At 53.9% G+C, this 25,552-nt stretch overlaps 1 protein-coding gene across 4 annotated transcripts in view; it reads right to left on the minus strand.

Annotated features, from left to right (window-relative positions):
• Positions 1-3,866: 3,866 nt before the first annotated feature.
• LOC129395392 (interleukin-3 receptor subunit alpha) overlaps positions 3,867-25,552 on the minus strand; it is a 40,943-nt gene continuing 19,257 nt past the window's right edge. Inside the window, exons 5-12 of one of the 4 annotated variants that reach the window (XM_055107113.2) lie at positions 23,977-24,109; positions 23,703-23,887; positions 19,293-19,408; positions 16,784-16,810; positions 10,309-10,423; positions 7,304-7,409; positions 5,156-5,237; positions 3,867-4,228 (exon numbers count right to left, since the gene is read on the minus strand). In XM_055107113.2, coding sequence (XP_054963088.1) covers positions 4,154-4,228; positions 5,156-5,237; positions 7,304-7,409; positions 10,309-10,423; positions 16,784-16,810; positions 19,293-19,408; positions 23,703-23,887; positions 23,977-24,109 — 839 coding nt within the window. In that variant the 3' untranslated portion in view covers positions 3,867-4,153. Of the gene's footprint in view, positions 5,238-7,268; positions 10,424-16,783; positions 16,811-19,292; positions 19,409-23,702; positions 23,888-23,976; positions 24,110-25,552 lie in introns of those variants that run through there. The other 3 variants (XM_063602040.1, XM_055107112.2, XM_063602039.1) reach the window with 3 other exon arrangements.

The following is a 25,552-nucleotide window of genomic DNA, read 5'->3' on the forward strand; positions in this document are numbered from 1 at the left end:
ACCATGTTTACCTACCCGGCTGCTCTCGAGCTCCTGGCCTCAAATGATCCACCCGCCTCAGCCTCCGAACATGGTGGGATGACAGGTGTGAGCCACCACTCCTGGCCCGAAAGGCAGACTCTACATCTCTGCACTTGGCCAGGTAGAAACCCTCATTTGTGTCCCGATGATATCAGAGATCAGGAAAGCTCCGTGAGAGCTCGTCTTGGTCACGTGACTCGGCCCAGAGGCAAGTGGCAAAGCAGGACCTTCCACCATCAGCCCTGTGGGTCCTGCACACCCTCCACAAAACACTCGCAACCCACGGGGACCTGGGCTCCGAGTTCCTGCCTGGAGCTGTGGTCACTGCTTCATTCACTCTTGGATGTATTTTCACTCCTGATACTTAATAGTTTTTTATTTTTATTTTATTTATTTATTTTTTTGAGACGGAGTCTTGCTCTGTCCCCCACGCTGGAGTGCAGTGGCGCAATCTCAGCTCACTGCAGCCTCAGCCTCCCAAGTAGCTGGGATTACAGGCAGCTGCCACCATGCCCGGCTAATTTTTATATTTTTAGTAGAGATGGGGTTTCACCGTGTTGGTCAGGCTGGTCTTGAACTCCTGATCTCAGGTGATCCACCCTCAGCCTCCCAAAGTGCTGGGATTACAGGCGTGAGCCACCGTGCCCGGCACTTAATAGATTTTAACCTAGTAATTGGGGCATGGTTTCCTCAGTGGATCAGATGAAATCCTACGTGGTACACTGGACTTTGGGGAATTCGGTAGTGGCGGGGAGGTTCTCCAAAGTTACAATTCAAAGACCAACAAGTTTACTCCTTGATTTTTTTTTTTCTTTGAGATGGAGTCTCTTGTCACCCAGGCAGGACTGCAATGGTGTGATAACGGCTCAACGCAACTTCCATCTCCGAGGTTCAAGCCATTCTGCCTCAGCTTCCCACGTAGCTGGGATTACAGGTGCCCACCACCGTGCCCGGCTAATTTTGTTTTTTTGTTTTTGAGACGGAGTCTCACTCTGTCACCCAGGCTGGAGTGCTGTGGCACAATCTCAGCTCACTGCAAGCTCCACCTCCCGGGTTCAGGCCATTCTCCTGCCTCAGCCTCCTGAGTAGCTGGGACTACGGCGCCCGCCACCACAGCCCGGCTAATTTTTTGTGTGTATTTAGTAGACACAAGGGTTTCACCATGTTAGCCAGGATGGTCTCGATCTCCTGACCTCGTGATCCGCCCGCCTCGGCCTCCCAAAGTGCTGGGATGACAGGCATGAGCCACTGTGCCTGGCCAGTCCTGCACAATCTTGAAATGCTGAGGCTCTCAGCAAGCTGAGTGTTGGAGATAACTTCATAGACAATAATACATGGTGGCATAGCTGTTTTTAAGAGAATCCTGCCTTGTGGGTACTATCAAAATCACAGTTCCGGTTGGGCTCAGTGGTTTACCTCTGTAATCCCAGCACTTTGGGATGGTGAGGCAGGTGAATCACCTGAGGTTGGGAGTTCAGGACCAGCCTGACCAACATGGAGAAGCCCTGTCTCTACTAAAAATAAATGTTAGCCAGGCATGATGGTGCATACCTCTAATCCCAGCTACTCGAGAGGCTGAGGCAGGAGAGTTGCTTGAACCCAGGAGGCAGAGGTTGCTGTGAGGTGAGATTGTGCCACTGCACTCCAGCCTGAGTGACAGAGCCAGACTTTGTCTCAAAAAAACAAACGGGGGTGGTGGGGGGCCAGACTCGGTGACTCACGTCTGTAATCCCAACATTTTGGGAGGCCGAGATGGGCGGATCACATGAGGTCAAGAGTTCCAGACCAGCCTGGCCAACATGGTGAAACCCCATCTCTACTGAAAACACAAAGCTAGCCGGGCGTGGTGGCACATGCCTGTAGTCTCAGCTATTCGAGAGGCTGAGGCAGGAGAATCGCTTAAACCCAGAAGGCAGAGGTTGCTGTGAGCTGAGATGGTGCCAGTGCACTCCAGCCTGGGTGACAGAGCAAGACTGTCTCCAAAAAAAGAAAAAAAAAAAGGGCCAGGCCTGGTGACTCACACCTGAAATCCCAGCACTTTGGGAGGCCAAGGCGGGCGGATCACCTGAGGTCGGGAGTTTGAGACCAGCCTGACCAACATGGAGAAACCCCATCTCTACTAAAAATACAAAAAACTAGCTGGGCATGGTGGTACACACCTGTAATCCCAGCTACTGGGGAGGCTGAGGCAGGAGAATCACTTGAACCTGGGTGGTGGAGGTTGCTGTGAGCTGAGATCACGCCACTGCACTCCAGCCTGGCGACAGAGCGAGACTCTGTCTTAAAAAAAAAAAAAAAAATCATAGTTCCTTCCTGTGGATTTACAGTGGGGCATCCAGGGCTCCGTGTTTTAGGTTCAACCCGCAGACGATGGGACCATTCCCAGGGGCCGCAGGTGGGCTGGTGGGCTCCCTCCTTGCCAGCCTACCTGCTTCCTGGATTCCTTCTCCCTGCTTTTCTGCGCCAGGCTGCCCGGCTTCCCCCGCCACACACAGGCGACGCTGATACCTCCTTTCATCTCCTTTCCTGCAGCTCCAGGTACCCGTTTTCGGTTTGGCCCTCACACCCAGCAGAGGCCTAGTCGGGAAGACCCCAACGGGGAGACAGGGCCTGGGGAGGGGGTCAGAAGTCAAGCCAGCATCCATCCAGCTCTGGGGAATGAGGGTGGGGACACAGAGGTCAGGCCAGGGTGGGGAGAAAAGAGCCCAGGCTGGCCTCGGGGTGTGAGCATGACTGACCCTGCCAGGGCAGATCCCAGAGCCCCCGCTGGATGTGGGCAGCTCCTCACGTCTGTGGGTAAAAAGGTGCGTGGACACAGCATGTTTAGGGACATCAGAGTCTACCTGGCTACACAAGCCCTGTAAGGTGGCTTAGAAAGAGACGGGCAGCCAGGCCTGGCGCGGTGGCTCATGCCTGTAATCCCAGCACTTTGGGAGGCCGAGGCAGGCAGATCACGAGGTTAAGAGATCGAGACCAGCCTGGCTAACGTGATGAAACCCCATCTCTACTAAAAATACAAAAATTAGCCAGGCGTGGTGGCAGGTGCCTGTAGTCCCAGCTACCCAGGAGGCTAAGGCAGGAGAATTGCTTGAACCCTGGAGGTGGAGGTTGCAGTGAGCTGAGATGGCTCCATTTCACTCCACCCTGGGTGACAGTGAGACTCCGTGTCAAAAAAAAAAAAAAGAAAATCCATGCAGACAGGCCAGGCCGGACATCTGGCACCCTCGGAAAGCAGCAAAGGTGATGTGTTTCTCAGAAGTCCTGGAGGAGCTAGTTATAAAACACTGGAAGCTGGGCACGGTCACTCATGCCTGTAATCCCAGCACTTTTGAGAGGACAAGGCAGGTGGATCACTTGTGGTTAGGAGTTCAAGACCAGCCTGACCAACATGGTGAAACCCCATCTCTACTAAAAATACAAAAATTGGCCAGGTGTGGTGGCAGGTGCCTGTAATCCCAGCTACTCAGGAAGCTGAGGCAGGACACGTTTGAACCCCGGAGGTGGGGGTTGCAGTGAGCCGAGATCGCGTCACTGCACTCCAGCCTGGGCGACAGACTGAGACTCGGTCTCAAAAAAGAAAAAAGGCCAGGTGTGGTGGCTCATGCCTGTAATCCCAGCACTTTGGGAGGCAGAGGCGGGCAGATCACAAGGTCAGGAGTTCGAGACCGGCTCATATAAAAATTAGCCGGGGGTGGTGGCAGGTGCCTGTAATCCCAGCTACTCAGGAGGCTGAGGCAGGAGAACTGCTTGAGCCCAGGAGGCAGCGGTTGCAGTGAGCTGAGATTGCATCACTGCACTCCAACCTGGGAGACAGATCGTGCCTCCATCTCCAAAAAAACAACAGTGGAAACAGTCTCTCTAGTAGTGTTGGAGGAATGGGGCTGAATCCAGAGACAGGGACCAGTGAGTGGGTTAAAAAAAAAAAAATCACTTTATCATGAAATAAACACACAAAGTTCTGTTCTTCTTCCTGGCAGCTTCGGACTAAATTACACAGGCATCTCCCATGCCCACCGCCCGTTAGGAATGTCCATTCCTGGGCTGCGTGCGCAGGTCCAGCAGCCAGTCTGTGCAGGCACCTGGCCCGGCCAGGGAGATTGAGGCAGACCCCCACAGGCCCTGAACCCCAGTCTCAAGTTTTCTGCACGACCTGTACTTCAGTCACCAGACACTCCTCCAGGCCGGCTTTGCCCGCCTCCCAGACCACCTGCAGAGATGAGAGGAGGAGGAGGCAGGGTGAGTCGGCCACCCCCCAGATAACAGAGCCCACGTCCTGATCTGCGGGGGCCTGTCCCATCTCAGATCTGCTCTGTGGGCCAGGCACGGTGGCTCACGCCTGTCATCCCGGCACTTTGGGCCAGGTGCGGTGGGTCATGCCTGTCATCCCGGCACTTTGGGCTGGGCACGGTGGGTCACACCTGTAATCCCAGCACTTTGGGAGGCCGAGGCGAGCGGACCACGAGGTCAGGAGATCCAGACCATCCTGGCCAACATGGTGAAACCCCTTCTCTACTAAAAATACAAAATTAGCTGGGTGTGTTGGTGCATGCCTGTAGTCCCAGCTACTCGGGAGGCTGAGGCAGGAGAATCGCTTGAACCTTGAACCGGGAAGGTGGAGGTTGCGGTGAGCCAAGATGGCACCATTGCACTCTAGCCTGGGCAACAAGAGCAAAACTCCATCTAAAAAAAAAAAAAAAAAAATCTGCTCTGCTCTGGTGTGCAGGGTGCGGAGACGGCCCGTGATCACGGTGGGCTGGGAGCCCAGTGTCCCCCAACTCCCTTCATCCTGCAGCTTTTCCCAGCCGCCCACCAGCACCAGCAGACAGGTGTCCAGCCTCCTAGTCCAGGCCATCTCACTCTTGTCGCCCAGATGGAATGCAGTGGCTCGATCTTAGTTCACTGCAGCCTCCACCTCCCCGGTTCAAGTGATCCTCCTCCCTCAGCCTCCCGAGTAGCTGGGATTACAGGCGCCCGCCACCACACCTGGCTAATTTTGTATTTTTAGTAGACACGGAGTTTCTCCATGTTGGCCAGGCTGGTCTCCAGTTCCTGGCCTCAATGGTCCGCCCGCCTGGGCCCCCCAAAGTGGCCACCACGCCTGCAGACCCGTCCCAAGGCAGAAAAAACAACATACCAGCTTGTCGTTTTGGAAGCTGTCACCGATGGGGTCTTTCATGTGAGGGATGCGGGGAAAGAGTCTCTGTATCAGCAGATACCTCGGAGGAAAGAGAAATGGCCCAGCTCTGAACCCAGCACCGACCAGCTCATCATCTGGGACACGGCGTGTCCAGGACAGGCAGTGCCAGGACGGAGCAAAAGACTCAAGTCATCTACTCGAGGGGTCTCTATTTTCCCGGCCCCCGAGGCCCTGACACGCCCCCGACAATCATCATAGGCAGGCGCTGGTGTCTAATTAAAGGAGTAGGGCGCTGGTACCGGAGCCACCCAGGGGTGCAGCTGCGAAGACAGACCCCTGGTGCCTCAGGTCAGTGAGTTTACGACCTGAGACAGCTTGCAGCAAGGGCCTCGTTCCCCTTTTCCTCCCCCCTCCACCCCTTCCCCCCCACCCCTCCCTCTCCCCCCTCCCCTCCCCCTCCTTCCCCCTCCCCACTCATCGTCCCCTCTCCTCTTCCCCCTTCCCCCTCCCCTTCCCCCTCCCCCACCCTCCCCCTCGCCTCTCCTCCCCCTCCTCCTTCTCCCCTTCCCCCCTCCTCCCCCTTCTCCCCTTCCCCCCTCCTCCCCCTCCTCCCCTCCCCCTCCCCTTTTCCCCCTTCCCCCGGGAGACAGAAGTCACCATGGCACCCATTTGACAGATTGTGAAGCTCTGATGCCCAGCAGGAAGGAAACAGGGCCTGGCTGGTCATGGTGGCTCAGGCCTGTAATCCCAGCACTTTGGGAGGCCCAGGCGGGCAGATCAACTGAGGTCAGGAGTTCAAGACAGCCTGACCAACACGGAGAAACTCCGTCTCTACTGAAAATACAAAATTATCCGGGCATGCTGGCTCACGCCTGTCATCCCAACACTTTGGAAGGCCGAGGCGGGTGGATCACATGAGGTCAGGAGTTCAAGACCAGCCTGACCAACACGGAGAAACTCCGTCTCTACTAAAAATACAAAATTAGCCAGGCGTGGTGGCTCATGCCTGTAATCCCAGCTACTCAGGAGGCTGAGGCAGGAGAATCGCTTGAACCCAGGAGGCAGAGGTTGCAGTGAACCGAGATGGCGCCATTGCACTCCAGGCTGGGCAACAAAAGCAAAACTCCTTCTCTAAAAAAAAGGAGATAGGGCCTGGGGTGACCCAGCTGGTGACCGAAAACCTAGAGTTGGTCTGCATGACGGATCCTGGCCCATCCAAGTGGACAGCTTTGACGTTAGCCCAGGCCCCTTCCCGACCAGAAAGCCTGGCCTTTCGCCCTCTGACTGTGTCAGGCCCGCTGGGCAGGGCAGGGGAGGACCGGCCCTGTCTCCTCCACCCTGGGGACACCCTTGGTCCCACCAGAGCCCTCAGCTTTGGCTCTACAGACCTCCTGGCAGGGGGCAGCTAGCAGAGAGGACCTGGCCCCTGGTCTTTTGTGAATAATTCTCAAGGGGCCAGGTGCGGTGGCTCACGCCTGTAATCCCAGCACTTTGGGAGGCCGAGGCTGGGGGATCACTTGAGGCCAGGAGTTCAAGACCAGTGTGGGCAACATGGTGAAACCCCGTCTCCACTAAAAATACAAGAATTAGCTGGGCGCAGTGTTGCACACCTGTAATCCCAGCTAATCGGGAGGCTGAGGCAGGAGAATCACTTCAACCTGGGAGGTGCAGGCTGCGGTGAGCCGAGATCGTGCCACTGCACTGCAGCCTGGGTGACAGAGCAAGACTCAAAAAATAATAATAATCATAACAATAATAATAATATGGGCCAGGCGAGGTGGCTTACGCCTGGAATCCCAGCACTTTAGGAGGCTGAGGCAGGTGGATCACCTGAGTCCAGGAATTCGAGACCAGCCTGGCCAACATGTCAAAACACCGTCTCTACTAAAAATACAAAAATTAGCTGGGTGTGTTGCTGGGTGCCTGTAATCCCAGCTACTTGGGAGGCTGAGGCAGGAGGATCGCCTGAACCCGGGAGGCAGAGGCTGCAGTGATCCCAGATCGCGCCACTGCACTCCAGCCTGGGCGACAAGAGCGAGACTCCGTCGCAAAAATAATAATGATAATTCTCAGGATGGTTCTGTGAATAACTTTCAGGGTCACACTGGAAACAAGCGACGCCCGCGGACGCCCTCGAGGGCTCACCTTCTGCAGATCAGGAAGAGACAGACCAGGGCCAGCAGCGTCCCCAGCGCGATCAGCAGCGACGTCCGCCAGGCACGTGTGTTTGCACCCTCCCCCTGGTCGCACTCTAGGGGGAAAGGGCGAGAGGGTCACAGACCGGGGGCCGTCCTGCGGGGACCAGGGACTGTAAGCTCTCCCCGGGGCCCTGGGAAGCAGAGAGGTGCCTGCCACATGGGGTGGCGTCCAGGGGGTACACCCCAGTAGTGCCACCTGCACAGGGACCGTGACCACCTGCGGGCCACCTGAGTACCAGGACCGGGAGTGACTTCCGGACCTCCCAGCCCCAGTCTGGAACCCTAAGGGAGCTGAAAGACCACCAGGGATCCCTGTCTGCCTGGTGCTCGCGACACGGGGAGCGCCAGGGACTTCCACTGTGCCCAGCAGGCCGGCAGGTGCTTTGGGTGTGGGCAGCATGGAGGGGCAGCAGAGGCAGCACTGGCGTGCGTGCTTTGAACTTGATTTTGTGTTTATCACGGAATTTGTGTATGTGTGTTAATTTTTTCTTTTTCTTTTTTTTTTTTTTTTTTGAGATGGAGTCGCGTTTTGTCGCCCAGGCTGGAGTGCAGTGGCACGATCTCAGCTCACAACCTCCACCTCCCAGGTTCAAGCGATTCTCCTGCCCCTGCCTCCCGAGTAGCTGGGACTACAGGCGCCCGCCACCACGCCCGGGTAATTTTTATATTTCTCATAGAGACGGGGTTTCACCATCTTCGTCAGGCTGGTCTTGAACTCCTGACCTCAAGTGATCCGCCCGCCTCGGCCTCCCAAAGTGCTGGGATTACAGGCGTCAGCCACGCACCCGGCCTATTTTTTTTCTTTTTTCTTTTTTTTTTTTTGAGACAGAGTCTCGCTCTGCAGTGCTGTGGTGCGATCTCAGCTCACTGCAACCTCTGCCTCCCGGATTCAAACGATTCTCCTCTCTTAGCCTCCCGAGAAGATTGCTTGAGCCCAGGAGGTCGAGGCTGCAGTGAGCCGTGATCGCGCCACTGCCCTCCAGCCTGGGCAATAGAGAGAGACTCTCTCTCCAAAAAAAAAAAAAAAAAAAGAAACATACATCTACGACCTCACCCCCAGAACCTATGACGATAACCTTATTTGGAACGAGGGTGGATCTGTCTGCTAGGACTGCCATAAAAAAGTCCCACAGCTTGGTGGCTTCAGGAAAAAGGAATTTGGCCGGGCGCGATGGCTCACGCCTGTAATTCCAGCACTTTGGGAGGCCAAGGCGGGCGGATCACCTGAGGTCGGGAGTATGAGACCAGCCTGGCCAACATGGCCAGAAAGCCCGTCTCTAATAAAAATACAAACATTAGCCGGGTGTGGTGGCGGGCGCCTGTCATCCCAGCTACTCAGGAGGCTGAGGCAGGAGAATGGCCTGAACCTGGGAGGCGGAGGTTGCAGTGAGCCAAGATCACGCCACTGCACTCCAGCCTGGCGACAGAGTGAGACTCCATCTCAGAAAAAGAGGAAAAAAAAAAAAAAGAAAAAGAAAAAAGGAATTGATTCTCCCACAGTCCTGGAAGCTGCAGGTCCAAGATCAAGAGATGGGCATGGGCAGGGCTGGTTCCTCCTGAGGCCTCTCTCCTGGGCTTGGAGACCCCGTCTTCTCCCTGTGTGCTCACAGGGTCATCCCTCTGTGTGTGTCTGTGTCCTCATCTCCTCTTTTTATGAGATGTCTTAGTCCATTTCAGGCTGCTATCACAGAATACCACAGACTAGGCAGCTTATAAACAAAACACACTGATTCTCCCACAGTCCTGGAGGCTGGAAGTCTGAGATCCAGGTGTGGGCAGGGCTGGTTCCTCCTGAGGCCTCTCTCCTGGGCTTGGAGACGCCGTCTTCTCCCTGTGTCCCACAGGGTTGTCCCTTGGTGTGTGTGTCTGTGTCCTCATCTCTTCTTATGACGACCCCAGTCCTATTAGATTAGGGCCCACCCTAATGACCTCATTTTACCTTAATCGCCTCTTTAAACACCCCAACTCCAAACACAGTGACATTCTGAGTTCCTGGGGGATCAAAGCTTCAACACACGAATTTTGAGGGAACACAATTCAAGCGATTCTCCTGCCTCAGCCTCCCTGGTAGCTGGGGTTACAGGCTTAAGCCACAGCACCCGACCTAATTTTTGTATTTTTAGTAGAGACAGGGTTTTTCCATGTTGGTCAGGCTGATCTTGAACTGCTGACCTCAGGTGATCTACCCACCTCAGCCTCCCAAAGTGCTGGGATGGCAGGTGTGAGCCACCGTGCCCGGCCAGAAGTTCTACTCTGAGGCGATCCTTTTGTCTTGTTGTTGAGATGGAGTCTCGCTCTGTCGCCCAGGCTGGAGTGCAGTGGTGCGATCTCGGCTCACTGCAAGCTCCGCCTCCCGGGTTCACGCCATTCTCCTGCCTCAGCCTCTCGAGTAGCTGGAACTACAGGCGCCCACCACCACGCCCGGCTAATTTTTTGTATTTTTAGTAGAGACGGGGTTTCACCGTGTTACCCAGGACGGTCTCGATCTCCTGACCTTGTGATCCGCCCGCCTCGGTCTTTATTACAAGGCCCAGGGGGTGTCTGTCAGTGGGACGACCTTGTTTCTCTTCCACGTCTCCTCTCGTGAGTAAGAGCAAGGTGTGAGTTCACCGTCGGGTTCAGGGTCCTTTTTGGGGTCACAGAAACTGGGGGAGTGAATCTCCTCTCCTTTGCAGGAGAGGAGTGTTTCCGTGACACAGGATGGCGCACCCCGCTCACCCCGCGCACCCCGCTCACCCGGCACACCCCGCGCACCCCGCTCACCCAGCGCACCCCGCGCGCCCCGCGCACCCCGCTCACCCCGCGTACCCCGCGCACCCCACTCACCCCGCGCACCCCACGCACCCCGCGCACCCCACTCACCCCGCGCACCCCACTCACCCCGCACACCTCGCTCACCCCGCGCACCCCGCTCACCCCGCGCACCCCACTCACCCCGCACAGCCCACTCACCGAAGCGCTGGGGGGTGCTCCAGGCGCTCAAGAATTCATACACTCTTTCCCGGGCTCTTATTTGTACTGTGTACGTTCCAGGATTGAGTAGCTGGAAGGAGGTTCTGTCTCTGACCTGTGGTTTGAAAGAAAATAAAGAAGAGGGGCCAGGTATGGTGGCTCATGACTCTCACCTGGGCACTTAGGGAGGCCGAGGCAGGTGGATCACCTGAGGTCAGGAGTTCGAGACCAGCCTGGCCAACATGGCGAAACCCTGTCTCTACTAAAAATACAAAAATTAGCCTGGCATGGTGGCAGGCACCTGTAATCCCAGCACTTTGGGAGGCTGAGGCGGGTGGATCACGAGGTCAGGAGATTGAGACCATCCTGGCTAACACAGTGAAGCCCCGTCTCTACTAAAAATACAAAAAATTAGCCGAGCGTGGTGGTGGACGCCTGTAATCCCAGCACTTTGGGAGGCCAAGGTGGGTGGATCACGAGGTCAGGAAATCGAGACCAACCTGGCTAACACAGTGAAACCCCGTCTCTACTAAAAATACAAAAATTATCCAGGCGTGGTGGTGCACACCTGTAATCCCAGCTACTCAGGAGGCTGAGGCAGGAGAATTGCTTAAACCTGAGAGGTGGAGGTTGCAGTGAGGCGAGATCGCACCACTGCACTGCAGCCTGGGCAACAGAGTGAGACTCTGTCTCTAAATAAATAAATAAATAAATAAATAAATAAAATAATAAAAGAAGAAAAGAGGGGCTGGGCACTACGGTTCATGCCTCTCACCACAGCACTTTTGGAGGCTGAGGTGGGAGAATTGCTTAAGCCCAGGAGTTTGACACCAGCCTGGGCAACGTAGCAAGACCCCATCTTTACCAAAAAAAAAAAACCTGTAAAAATTACCAGACGTGGTGACACACGTCTTTGGTCCCAGCTACTAGGGAGGCTGAGGTGGGGGGATACCTTGAGCTTAGGAGTTTGAGACCAGCCTGGGCAACATAGCAAGACCCCATCTCTAGAAGAAAATTTGTTTTGTTTTGTTTTGTTTTGAGACAGAGTTTCACTCTTGTTGCCCAGGCTGGAGTGCAGTGCCACCAGCTCGGCTCACCGCAACCTCCGCCTCCCAGATTCAAGCGATTCTCCTGCCTCAGCCTCCCGAGTAGCTGGGATTACAGGCGCCCACCACCACGCTCGGCTAATTTTGTATTTTTAGTAGAGACGGGGTTTCTCCATGTTGGTCAGGCTGGTCTCGAACTCCCAACCTCAGGTGATCCACCCCCCTCAGCCTCCCAAAGTGCTGGGATTACCAGTGTGAGCCACCACGTCCAGCCAAAAAAAAATTTTTTTTTTTTTTTGAGATGGAGTCTCACTCTGTCACCCAGGCTGGAGTGCAGCGGCGTGATCTCGGCTCACTGCAAGCTCCGCTTCCCGGGTTCATGCCATTCTCCTGCCTCAGCCTCCCGAGTAGCTGGGACTACAGGCACCCGCTTCCATGCCCGGCTAATTTTTTGTATTTTTTTTTAGTAGAGACGGGGTTTCACCGTGTTAGCCAGGATGGTCTCGATTTCCTGACCTCATGATCCACCCGCCTCGGCCTCCCAAAGTGCTGGGATTACCAGCGTGAGCCACCGCGCCCAGCCAAATTTTTTTTTAAATGAGCTGACATGGTGGCAAACGCCTGTAGTTTCAGCTACTTGGGGGGCTGAGGCAGGAGGATCCCTTGAGCCCAGGAGGCAGAGATTGCAGTGAGCCGTGACTGTGCCACTGCACTCCAGCGTGGGTGACAGAGTGAGAGCCTGTCTGAAATTAAAAACCAAACAAAAAAGTAAAAGAAAAGACCATTCATATTTGATAGGTACAAAAGAATGAGTCTGCATTGTGATCCCCCAAAATTCATATGTTGCAGTCTTAGCCCCCAGCTCCTTACAGTGGGGCCTTATGATGAAATAGCTCGGCCAGGCGCGGTGGCTCACGCCTGTAATCCCAGCACTTTGGAGGGCCGAGGCGGGCAGATCACAAGGTCAGGAGATCGAGACCACAGTGAAATCCCGTCTCTACTAAAAATACAAAAAATTAGCTGGGCCCGGTGGCGGGCGCCTGAGGTCCCAGCTACTCGGGAGGCTGAGGCAGGAGAATGGTGTGAACCCGGGAGGCGGAGCTTGCAGTAAGCCGAGATTGCGCCACTGCACTCCAGCCTGGGTGACAGAGCGAGACTCCATCTCAAAAAAAAAAAAAAAGGAAGAAAAGACCATTCATATTTGATGGGTACAAAAGAATGAGGCTGCATTGTGATCCCCCAAAATTCATATGTTGCAGTCTTAGCCCCCAGCACCTTACAATGGGGCCTTATGATGAAATACCTGTTCATGGCAGATGTCATTAAGATGTAGATTGAGATGATGTCATTTTGGATCAGGGTGGGCCCTAAATGCAATGACCAATATCCTTATAAGAAGAGGAGACGTGGCCGGGCGCGGTGGCTGACACCTGTAATCCCAGCACTTTGGGAGGCTGAGGCGGGTAGATCACCTGAGGTCAGGAGTTCGAGGTCAACCTGAGCAACAAGGTAAAATCCCATCTTTACTAATAATACAAAAATTAGCCAGGCGTGGTGGTGTGCACCTGTAGTCCCAGCTACTCGGGAGGCTGAGGCAGGAGAATCACTTGAACCTGGGAGGCGGAGGTTGCAATGAGCCGAGATCGCACCACTGCACTCCAGCCTGGGTGACAGAGCAAGACTCTGTCTCCAAATAAATAAATAAATAAATAAAAAGGAGACACGGATGCAGAGGAGAAGGCCATGTGGAGACGGAGGCAGAGAGTGGAGTGATATGGCCACAAGCCCAGGGACCCCAGATTCCCCAGGAGCTGGGAGAGGCGGGAAGGATCCTCATTAGTCCGTGAAAATGGACTAATACAGGAGGACGGAGATAGAAACAGACAGGGAGAGACAGAGAGAGAGACAGAGATACAAAGAGACACAGAGAGGGGAGACAGAGGGAGAGAGAAAAACAGAGACAGAAAAACAGACATAGACAGAGATAGTGGGTGATGGACAGAGAGAGACAGATAGAAACAGACAGAGATACAAAGAGACACAGAGGGGAGACAGAGGGAAAGAGAAAGACAGAGAGAAAAACAGAAACAGAGAGACAGAGAGAGACAAAGAGACAGAGTAGGTGATGGACAGAGAGAGACAGAGATAGAAACAGACAGGGAGAGACAGAGATACAAAGAGACACAGAGAAGGGAGACAGAGGGAAAGAGAAAAAGAGACAGAAAAACAGAGAGACATAGAGAGACAAAGAGACAGAGAGTGGGTGATGGACAGAGAGAGAGACAAACAGGGAGAGACAGAGAGAAAGACATAGATACAAAGAGAGAGGGGAGACAGGGAAAGAGAAAAACAGAAACAGAGAGAGACAAAGAGACAGAGTGGGTGATGGACAGAGAGAGACAGAGATACAAAGAGACAGAGAGAGGGGAGACAGAGAGAGGGGAGACAGAGGGGAGACAGAGAGAGGGAAAGAAAAACGGAGACAGAGAGGAAAACAGAAACAGAGAGACAGAGAGAGTGGGTGATGTAGTTTGGCTGTGTCCCCACCCAAATCTCATCTTGAATTGTAGCCCTTATAACTCCCACGTGTTGTGAGAGGGACTGGGTAGGACATAACTGAATCATGGAGGCAGTTTCCCCCCACACTGTTCTCGGGGTAGTGAATAAGTCTCACGAGATCTAATGGTTTAATAAGGGAAACCTTTCTCTCGGCTCTCTTTTTTTTTTTTTTTTCTCGAGACGGAGTCTCACTCTGTCACTCAGGCTGGAGTGCAGTGGCGCGATCTCAACTCACTGCAACCTCTGCCTCCCGGGTTCAAGCAATTCTCCTGCCTCAGCCTCCCGAGTAGCTGGGACTACAGGCGCCCACCACCACCACGTCTGGGTAATTTTTTTTATTTTTAGTAGAGCTAGGTTTCACCATGTTGGCCAGGCTGGTCTTGAACTCCTGACCTCATGGTCCACCCACCTCGTCCTCCCAAGGTGCTGTGATTACAGGCATGAGTCACTGCGCCCGGCGACTGTCTCATTCTGTCTTGCCTGCTGACGTGTAAGACATGTCTTTGCTCCTCCTTCACCTTCTGCTGTGATCGTGAGGCCTCCCCAGCCACATGGAACTGTGAGTCCAGGAACCCTCTTTTGTTTATAAATTACCCAGTCTTGGGTATATGTTTATCAGCAGTGTGACAATGGACTAATACAGGGGGACAGACAGACAGAGGCAGAGAAAGAAAGGGACAATCACAGAGAAATAATGGGAGAGAGAAAGGCAGAGACATAGAGACAGGGGAATGGAGAGAGAGAGGGGAAGGGAGAGAGAGACAGAGAAGGAAAGGGAGAGAGAGACAGAGAGGGGAAGGGAGAGAGAGACAGAGAGGGGAAGGGAGAGAGAGACAGAGAGGGGAAGGGAGAGAGAGAGACAGAGGGGAAGGGAGAGAGAGACAGAGAGGGGAAGGGAGAGAGAGACAGGGAGAGAGATAGAAAGATAAAGAGAGGGGCCGGGCACGGTGGCTCACACCTGTAATTCCAGCACTTTGAGAGGATGAGGCAGGTGGATCGCCTGAGGTCAGGAGTTCGAGACCAGCCTGGCCCACTAGTGAAACCCTGTCTCTACTAAAAATACAAAAAAAAAAAAAGTTAGTTGGGCATGGTGGCGAGTGCCTGTAATCCCAGCTACTTGGGAGGCTGAGGGAGTAGATTCGCTTGAACCTGGGAGGTGGAGGTTGCAGTGAGCCGAGATCGTGCCATTGCACTCCAGCGTGGGCCACAAGAGCGAAACTCCGTTTCAAAATGAAAGATGAAGAGAGGGAAGGAGAAAGGGAGAGAGATACAGAGATACAGAGAGACTGGGAGAGGGGGAGATACAGACAAGGAGAGAGATAGAGAAAGAGAGGGAGAATGAAAGAGGGAGAGACAGAGACACAGATTTGGACAGTGGGAGATAGAGGCAGAGAGAGAGAGATAAAGAGAGGGAGGGAGAAAGGGAGAGAGATACAGAGACAGACACAGAGAGAGAGACAGGGAGAGGGGGAGATAGAGACCAGGAGAGAGAGAGAAAGATGGAGGGAGAAAGGGTGAGAGATACAGAGACAGACACAGAGAAAGAGATGGGGAGGGAAGAGATAGAGACCGGGAGAGAGACAGAAAGATGGAGGGAGAAAGGGAGAGAGATACAGAGACAGACACGGAGAAAGAGACGGGGAGAGGGGGAGATAGAGACCGGGAGAGAGAGAGAAAGATGGAGGGAGAAAGGGAGAGATATACAGAGACAGACAGAGAGAGAGAGATGGGGAGAAGGGGAGATAGAGACCGGGAGAGAGAGAGAAAGATGGGGGGAGAAAGGGAGAGAGATACAGAGACAGACACGGAGAAACAGACAGGGACAGTGGGAGATAGAGACAGGGAGAGAGAGAGAGATGTAGGGAGAAATGGAGAAGGATACAGAGAGACACAGAGAAAGAGATGGGGACGGGGGAGATAGAGACCAGGAGAGAGAGATAAAGAGAGGGAGGGAGAATAAAAGAGGGAGGGAGAATGAGAGAGGGAGAGACAGAGACACAGAGAGAGAGATGGGAACGGGGAGAGAGAGACAGGGAGAGAGAGATGGAGGGAAAAAGGGAGAAAGATACAGACACAGACAGACACAGAGCAGGAGATAGAGACAGAGAGAGAGAAAGATAGAGAGAGGGAAGGAGAATGAGAGAGGGAGGGAAAGAGACACAGAGAGAGATGGGGACAGGGGGAGATAGACACAGGGAGAGAGCCAGAAAGATAGAGGGAGGGAAAAAGGGAGGGAGATACAGAGAGGGGGAGGGAGATGGAGACGAGAGAGAGAGAAAGAGAGGGAGGGAGAAAGGGAGAGAGATTCAGAGACAGAGAAAGAGATACGGGGAAAGAGATGGACAGAGAGAGAGGGGACAGAGAATGCTGTGGTCCGGCTGTCTGTTCCTCCAGATCCCAGGCAGGGGCTGGGGGAGGGTCGTCTGTGTGGGATGCTTTTCTGAGGTCTGGGCCACCTGTCTGAATGCTTGTCTCTGCTGGGTGGAGCTATGGTTTGGTAGCTTGTTCCTGCTGGACTGGGGCTGCCTGGCCCAGGGTAAGGAATCTGGGGCAAATGGGTGGACCTCGTTTGGACAGCACCTGGCCAGCCATAGCATCTGGCTCTCACACCTTGGGAGGTGTCATCCCTGACTCTTCCTTTTCCCATCCCTCAATTTGGGGATGTGAAATATCCCAATTTTGCAAGATCGCAGTAAGGGTGACACTCAGAGTCTGTCCAATGAAAGTCACTGAACATTGAATAATAACATTATTAATAATATTTTCATTATTTTATTAATAAGAATTATTAATATTTTTATCATTTTATTCTTAATAAAACTCACCCTTTGCAATGTCAAGTACAGCGGCTGGGGGTAGGGAACACTCACCTGCTCTGTGATTACAGGCTGCATTCTCTGCAACACAAAAGCAAACAAACTTTTGAGTGTCTGGACCGTCCCTGACAGCCTCCTCCTCCCAAACTCAAATTTCTCCCTCCAGGAAAACCAGCAAAACAGTGAGGGGTCTGGGAAGGCCTTTGGGCAGCAGTGGGGGCAAAATAATGAGCTTAGGAGTAAATAGCACCTGACCAAAAGGTTTGTTTGTTTATTTATTTATGAGACGGAGTCTCACTCCGTCACCCAGGCTGGAATGCAGTGGCGTGATCTTGGCTCACTGCAACCTCCGCCTCCCGGATTCAAGCGATTCTCTTGCCTCAGCCTCCCGAGTAGCTGGGACTACAGGTGCGTGCCACCACGCCTGGCTAATTTTTTGTATTTTTAGTGGAAACAAAGTTTCACCATGTTGGCCAGGATGGTCTTGATCTCGACCTCATGATCTGCCCACCTCAGCCTCCCAAAGTGCTGGGATTACAGGCATAAGCCATTGCGCCCGGCCCAAAAGGTTTCTTATGGGCCACTGTGGCAAGACCTTGGTGGGAGGGGGCTTTGTGAGGCCTGTGGACAAACAAGACCCACTGTCCTCCCAGACTGCATCCAGATGCACTCAGGGGTAGCCACAGACAGCCTATGCCAGGCCAGCGAACTAGCGGGGGTGCAACACCAGACTAGCTATGACTCTGCCTGTGGCTGCAGCTACGCCTGCTCCCTCAAATCAGTGAAAGAAAGAAGTCTGTGCTGTATTTATTTTCTTTTTTTTTCTCCTGAGACGGAGTCTCACTCTGTTGCCCAGGCTGGAGTGCAGTGGAACAATCTTGGCTCACTGCAAGCTCCGCCTTCCGGGTTCACGCCATTCTCCTGCCTCAGCCTCCCAAGTAGCTGGGACTACAGGCGCCTGCCAGCATGCCCAGCTAATTTTTTTTGTATTTTTAGTAGAGACGGGGTTTCACCATGTTAGCCAGGATGGTCTCTATCTCCTGACCTCGTGATCATCCCGCCTCGGCCTCCCAAAGTGCTGGGATTACAGGCGTAAGCTACTGCACCCGGCCATTTATTTTCTTAAAAAAAAAAAAAAAACCCAAACAGATTGGCTAAAAAACACTTGGTAATATAAAAGAAATGAATAGACCTAACGTTTTTGAGCAGATTTAGACTTACAGAAAAATTGCATATGAAATAATTAGTATTTGAGCATAAATAATAAATATATGGCCGGGCACAGTGCCTCACACCTGTAATCCCAGCACTTTGGGAAGCTGAGGTGGGTGGATCACGAGGTCAGGAGTTCAAGACCAGCCGGGACAAGATGGTGAAACCCCGTCTCTACTAAAAATACAAAAAAAAATTAGCCAAGCGTGGTGGCAGGTGCCTGTAATCCCAGCTACTCAGGAGACTGAAGCTGAGAATTGGTTGAACCCAAGAGGCGGAGGTTACAGTGAGCTGAGATCATGCCACTGCACCCCAGCCTGGGCAACAGAGCAGGACTCCGTCTCAAAAATAAATAAATAAATAAATAAATAAATAAATAAATAAATAAAATAAAAACTAAATATAACATATAGGCTGCGCACGGAGGCTCACACCTGTAATCCCAGCACTTTGGAAGGCCGAGGCGTGTGGATCACCTGAGGTCAGGAGTTTGAGACCAGCCTGGCCAACATGGTGAAACTCTGTTCCTACTAAAAATATGAAAACTTAGCTGGGTGTGGTGGTGGGTGCCCATAATCCCAGCTACTCCGGAGGCTGAGGCAGGAGAATCACTTGAACCCGGGAGGCAGAGGTTGCAGTGAGTCAAGATTTAAGCCACTGCACTCCAACCTGGGCTACAGAGCCAGAGTGGCTCAATAAATAAATCAATATTTATGTTCAACTGATCCAACAAACTGTGGATCAAAAATATCTGGGAAACTTGCATTGAATCTGTAGATCACTACAAAAGAAAAAAGGAAGTTCAAGAAAAAATAAAAATAACCACATAACAATAGAAATAATAAAAATAAAAAACAACAGACCGCATACAGTCTCAAACTTTTTTTTTTGTTTTTTGTTTTTTGTTTTTTTTTTTGAGACGGAGTCTCGCTCTGTCGCCCAGGCTGGAGTGCAGTGGCGCGATCTTGGCTCCCTGCGACCTCCACCTCCTGGATTCAAGCAATTCTCCTGCCTCAGCCTCCCCAATAGCTGGAATTACAGGACCGTGCCACCACGCCCAGCTAATTTTTTTTCATATTTTTAGTAGAGACGGGGTTTCACCGCGTTAGCCAGGATGGTCTCGATCTCCTGACCTTGTGATCCACCTGCCTCAGCCTCCCAAAGTGCTGGGATGACAGGCGTGAGCCACCGCGCCCGGCCTTTTGTTTTTGTTTTTGTTTTTTAATGATCCATGCCTTCTGTGGCGTTATCAGAGGAGATTGTTGCCCGTTTCAAGGCCCCAGAGTGCGACTTACCAAAAATAAGGGATGTCCACGGGGGTGGGGGGGCTGGGGGCGGGGTGAAAGTTTACCTTTTGTATCTGAAGCTCATAGCGAAATTTGCGATTGAAATGACTTCTCATTTTCCAGTGCATAAAGGAATGTGTCTTATTACACTTTGCAGTCATGTTGGGTGGAGTTAATATCTCTAGCAACGAGAAAAACACTTTTAGGAGTACAAGAAATCATTTCTTTTTCTTTTTATCTTTTTTTTTCTGGAGATACTTCAAATTACTTCTCCTATGCATTTGGAGAGCGGGAGAGAAAAACACCAGGAAGGAAGAGGGAACAAAGAAACTCTACAGGCAGAGACACAGGACTGAGCCGTGTTGGGGGCACTGGGAGGAGTGAGCCTTGGGTTTGCACCCCCGGAGCCCCACTGTCCTGGGAGCAGCCTTCAGAACCACCCTTTTGTTCTCTGAAGTACCAGGCGTTCAGCTTTCCCAAGGACTGGCGGCTGCACGTCTTTGTCCCTGCCCCCTCCATCTCTAGGCTCAGCCCCGCTGGGCAGCCTGGCCCACTCCCCACCCCTGCCCAGGGCCAACCCCTACTTCCCATGCCCCCTCTGCCCACCTGCAGCGCACTGGAGCCTTGGAGGCCCTCTCTGCATCATTCAAGATGGGCCCCCCCGGAGACTCCTACACTTTGACCTGCACACATCCTCCTGAAGCTTCCACTTCCTGGCCCCTGCCTGGCTTCTCACCTTCCCCACCTCAGCCCCCCAGGGGATGTGCCGCCTCTCCCAGTGGCCCAGGACATCCTCCACTTCCCGGGAACCCCAGGCACTTCCACATCCTCAGGTGTGACCCGACTACCAGCCCAGCCCTGTGTGTCCGGCTGCCTGGCTGGGTCTCCCCTGGGCCCCTGGAAGGAAGTCCAGCCCTGGCCCCCTCCTCCTCCTCCCCCTCCTCCTACCCTCCTGGTCTTTCTCCCCTCCCCTCCCCTCCTCCTCCTCCGCTCCTACTCTTCCTCTCTCTCCTTTTTCTACCCCTCCTCTCTCCTCCCCATTCTCCTTGTCACCCTCCTCCTCCACTCTCCTTTCTCCTCCTCCCCTGCCCATTCTCCTCCTCCTCTCCTCCTGCCCCTCCTCCTTTTTCCTCCCCCTGCTGCTCCCCTTCCTCCATCCTCTCCCCTCCTTCTCCCTCCTCTCTTCCTCCCCCTCCACCCTCCTCCCCCTCCACCCTCCTCCCCCCCACCCTCCTCCCCCTCCTTCCTCCCCTCCTTCCTCTTCCCCCTCCTTTTCTTCCCTCTCCTCCTCCCTGCCCATTCTCCTCCTCTTCTCCTCCTGCTGCTCCTTCCTCCTGCCCCTCCTCCTTTTTCCTCCCCCTCCTGCTCCCCTTCCTCCATCCTCTCCCCTCCTTCTCCCTCCTCTCTCCTCCTTCCCCCTCCACCTCCTTTTCCTCCCTCTCCTCCTCCTCCTCTCCTCCTGCTCCTTCTTCCTCCTGCCCCTCCTCCTTTTTCCTCCCCCTCCTGCTCCCCTTCCTCCATCCTCTCCCCTCCTTCTCCCTCCTCTCTCCTCCTTCCCCCTCCACCTCCTTTTCCTCCCTCTCCTCCTCCTCCTCTCCTCCTGCTCCTTCTTCCTTCTGCCCCTCCTCCTTTTTCCTCCCCCTCCTGCTCCCCTTCCTCCATCCTCTCCCCTCCTTCTCCCTCCTCTCTCCTCCTCTTTCCTCCCCCTCCACCCTCCTCTGCCTCCTTTTCCTCCCTCTCCTCCTCCTCCCCTGCCCATTCTCCTCCTCCTTCTCCTTTCTCCTCCTCTCCTCCCACTCCTTCTTCCTTCTGCCCCTCCTCCTCTCCTCCCTCCTCCTGCTCTCCTTCCTCCACCCTTCTCCCCTCCTTCTCCCCTCCCCTCCTCCACCTTCCTGCCCCCTCCTCCCAGTCCTCCTCTCTCCTCCTCCCTCCCCACCTCACCACCCTTCTACCCCACCTTCTCTATCCTCCCCTTCCTCCTCCTCACCTCCTTCTCTTCCCTCCCCCGCCTCCTCCTCTCCATTCTCCTCCCTCTCTCCTTCACCCTCTTCCTCCTCCACCCTCTCCTCCTCCTTCTTTCTTCCTCTTCTTTCTTCTCCTCCTCCTGCTCCTTCTCTCCCCATCTCCACCTCCTCCCCCTCCTTTCCCTCCATTTTCTTCTCTTCCTCCCCCTCCTGTTTTCTTCTCTTCCTCCTCTTCCTCCCCTCCCCATCTCCACCTCCTCCCCCTCCTCTTTCTCCATTTTCTCTTCCTCGTCCTCCTCCCCCTCCTCTTTCTCCGTTTTCTTCTCTTCCTCCTCTTCCTTCCCTCTCCATCTCTACCTCCTCCCCCTCCTTTTCCTCTGTTTCTTCTTTTCCTCCTCCTCCTCCTCCTCCCCCTGCTCATGTTCTTCCTCTCCTCCCTTCTCTTCTCCTTGTCCTCCTCCTCTTCCTCGTTTCCCCCTCCTCTTCTGAAGCATCCGAGTACCCTGCCCGTGGGGTCAGGGCATGTCAGCTCTGGGCATATTGACATTCTCACCACCGGGGAGGTTCCCCGGAGCTCGGCTATCATGGACTGAAAGTGTGTGTCCTTCTGTCCCAAATTCCTCCACTGAAGCTCTAACCCCTGGTTGGGTGGTATTAGAAGGTGGGGTCTTTGGGAGGTGACTGGCGTGGGCTGAAGTTATGAGGGTGGACCCCCATGATGGGGGCTCCCGTGACCCATGATGGGACCCATGACCCATGATGAGGGATTCCATGACTCATGATGGGACCCATGACCCATGATGAGGGATTCCATGACTCATGATGGGGGCTCCCATGACCCATGATGGGACCCATGACCCATGATGAGATCCATGATGAGGGATTCCATGACTCATGATGGGGGCTCCCATGACCCATGATGGGACCCATGACCCATGATGAGACCCATGATGAGGGATTCCATGACTCACAATGGGGGCTCCCATGACCCATGATGGGGGGTTCCCATGACCCATGCTGGGACCCATGATGAGGGATCCCATGACTCATGGTGGAATCCATGATAGGGGGATCCAGTGATGCATGACAGGACCCATGATGGGGCATTCTTTGACCCATGATGGGGGATTCTGTGACCCATGGTGGGGGGGGGGGTCCCATGATCCATGATGGGACGCATGATGAGGGATCCTATGACCCATGATGGGACTCATGATGAGGGATCCCATGACTCATGGTGGAACCCATGATGAGGGATCCCATGACTCATGGTGGAACCCATGATGGGGGGGGTCCCATGACCCATGATGGAACCCATGATGAGGGATCCCATGATCCATGATGGGACTCATGATGAGGGATCCCATGACTCATAGTGGAACCCATGATGAGGGATCCCATGACTCACGGTGGAACCCATGATGGGGGGGGTCCCATGACCCATGATGGAACCCATGATGAGGGATCCCATGACTCACGGTGGAACCCATGATGGGGGGGGTCCCATGACCCATGATGGAACCCATGATAGGGGATCCTGTGACCCATGATGAAACCCATGATGGGGGTTCCCATGACCCATGATGGAACCCATGATGGGGGGTCCCATGACCCGTGATGGAACCCATGATGGGGGGGGGTCCCATGACCCATGATGGAACCCATGATGGGGGATCCTATGACCCATGATGGAACCAATGATGAGGGATCCCATGTGGAACCCATGATAGGGGGTCCCACGACTCATGGTGGAACCCATGATGGGGGATTCTATGACCCATGATGGAACCAGTGATGAGGGATCCCATGTGGAACCCATGATGGGGGGTCCCATGACCCATGATGGAACCCACAATGAGGGATCCCATGACTCATGGTGGAACCCATGATGGGGGGTGTCCCATGACCCATGATGGAACCCATGATAGGGGGTCCTATGACCGATGATGGGACCCATGATGGGGGTTCCCATGACCCATGATGGAATCCATGATAGGGGGTCCCATGACCCATGATGGAACCCATGATAGGGGGTCCTATGACCGATGATGGGACCCATGATGGAGGTTCCCATGACCCATGATGGAATCCATGATAGGGGGTTCTGACTCATGATGGAACCCATGATCGGGGATCCTATGAACCATGATGGGACCCATGATGGAACCCATGACGGGGGGTCCCATGACCCATGATGAGGGATCCTATGACCCATGATGGGACCCATGATGGTGTTAGTGCCCTTCTAACAAGAGACCCCAGAACTTCATCTGTCTCTCTCTCTGTCCACCACATGAAGACGCAGTGAGAAGATGACCCTCTCTCCAAGCCAGGAAGAGACCTCCCGAGGAGCCCAGCCAGCCAGCACCCTGACCTCCAACGTCCAGCCTCTGGAAATGTGAGAGGCCAACGTCTGCGTTGGGAGCCACGTGGTCCCGTGGGATCTGGCCTAACGCTAAAGCCGTGGTATCACAGAACTGAGGGTGGGAGGGAGTGTCCTGGTCTACTCACCAATCTGTGAAAAGACGACAAACTTATCTGTGCAGGGGATACCGAAGGCTGCGCTCCTGCCCCGCACCAGGATGTGGGAACTTTGAGAACCGCTGGAGAGTCGAGAGATGTCATCGAAACGACACCCGATACGTGTTCCCTGAGCATCCGTTTTGTAGTGAAGACACTCGTACTGTTGACGCCTGCTGCGGTAAGCGGTAAGGTTGGGGGACGACCCCACGCCGATGGCACCCGCACCAGGGACTGCCCGGCCTCTGCCCAAGGGCACACCTACTTGGCAACGTTCAAGTACAGGTCGTACTGGACGTCCGCGGGGGCCGCCGGGCCTACCGCCCAGCTGCAGCTCAAGAAATCCACGTCGTGAATCCAGCAGGTCAGATTCTCCGCACCTGCCCGAGGCTTCCCACCTGGGTTCACAAACATGAAAGAGAACTCGAATCGGGGCCGGGCACGGTGGCTCACGCCTGTCACCCCAGCATTTTGGGAGGCCGAGGCGGGTGGATCACATGAGGTCAGGAGTTCGAGACCAGCCTGGCCAACATGGAGAAACCCCGTCTCTACTAAAAATACAAAAATTAGCCATGTGTGGTGGCTCACGCCTGTGATCCCAGCACTTTGGGAGGCCAAGGCAGGTGGATCGCCTGAGGTCCGGAGTTCGAGACCAGCCTGGCCAACATGGTGAAACCCCATCGCTACTGAAAATAGAAAAAATTAGCCAGGTGTGATGTCGGGCCGCTCTAATCCCAGCTACTCGGGAGGCTGAGGCAGAAGAATTTCTTAAACCCAGGAGGCAGAGGTTGCATGGAGCTGAGATCATGCCACTGCACTCCAGCCTGAGCAACAGAGTGAGACTTCATCTCAAAAAATAAATAAATAAATAAAAGCCGGGCATGGTGGCTCATGCCTGTAATCCCAGCACTTTGGGAGGCCGAGGCAGGAGGATCACCTGAGGTCCGGAGTTCGAGACCGGCCTGGCTAACATGGTGAAACCCCGCCTCTACTAAAAATACAAAAATTAGCCGGGCATGATGTCGGGCTGCTGTAATCCCAGCTAATAGGGAGGCTGAGGCAGGAGAATTTCTTGAACCCAGGAGGCAGAGGTTGCAGTGAGCCAAGACCATGCCACTGCACTCCAGCCTGTGTGACAAGAGCGAGACTCCGTCTCAAAAATAAAATAAAACTCTGATTGCTTTTTAGAGTGCCTTTTGTATTTTGAGACCATGGTGGATACACAAGCCGTTGTAAAAAATAATAATAATACGGAGAGATCCTGCATATTCTTTTAATGATTTATTTATTCATTTTTACAGAGTCTCGCTCCGTCGCCCAGGCTGGAGTACAATGGCGCCATCTCGGCTCACTGCAACCTCCGCCTCCCGGGTTCAAGCAATTCTCCTGCCTCAGCCTCCCAAGTATCTGGGACAACAGGCGCCCACTACCACACCCAGCTAATTTTTGTATTTTTAGTAGAGATGGGGTTTCACCATGTTGCCCAGACTGGTCGCGAACTCCTGACCTCAAGTGATCCACCCGCCTCAGCCTCCCAAACTGCTGGGATTACAGATGTTTTTCTTTCACTGTTTGTGTGTGTGTGCGTGTGTGTGCATCTGTGTGTGTGTTTAAGACAGAGTTTCACTCTTGTTGCCCAGGCTGGAGCTCAATGGCTCACAACCTCCGCCTCCCAGGTTCAAGTGATTCTCCTGCCTCAGCCTCCCGAGTAGCTGGGATTACAGGCACCCGCCAACACGCCTGGCTAATTTTTGTGTTTTTAGTAGAGATGGGGTTTCACCATGTTGGCCAGGATGGTCTGGAACTCCTGACCTCAGGTGATCCACGGGCCTTGGTCTCCC

This window comes from Pan paniscus, chromosome Y, assembly GCF_029289425.2.
Source record: "Pan paniscus chromosome Y, NHGRI_mPanPan1-v2.0_pri, whole genome shotgun sequence".
Classification (NCBI taxonomy): Eukaryota; Metazoa; Chordata; class Mammalia; order Primates; family Hominidae; genus Pan; species Pan paniscus.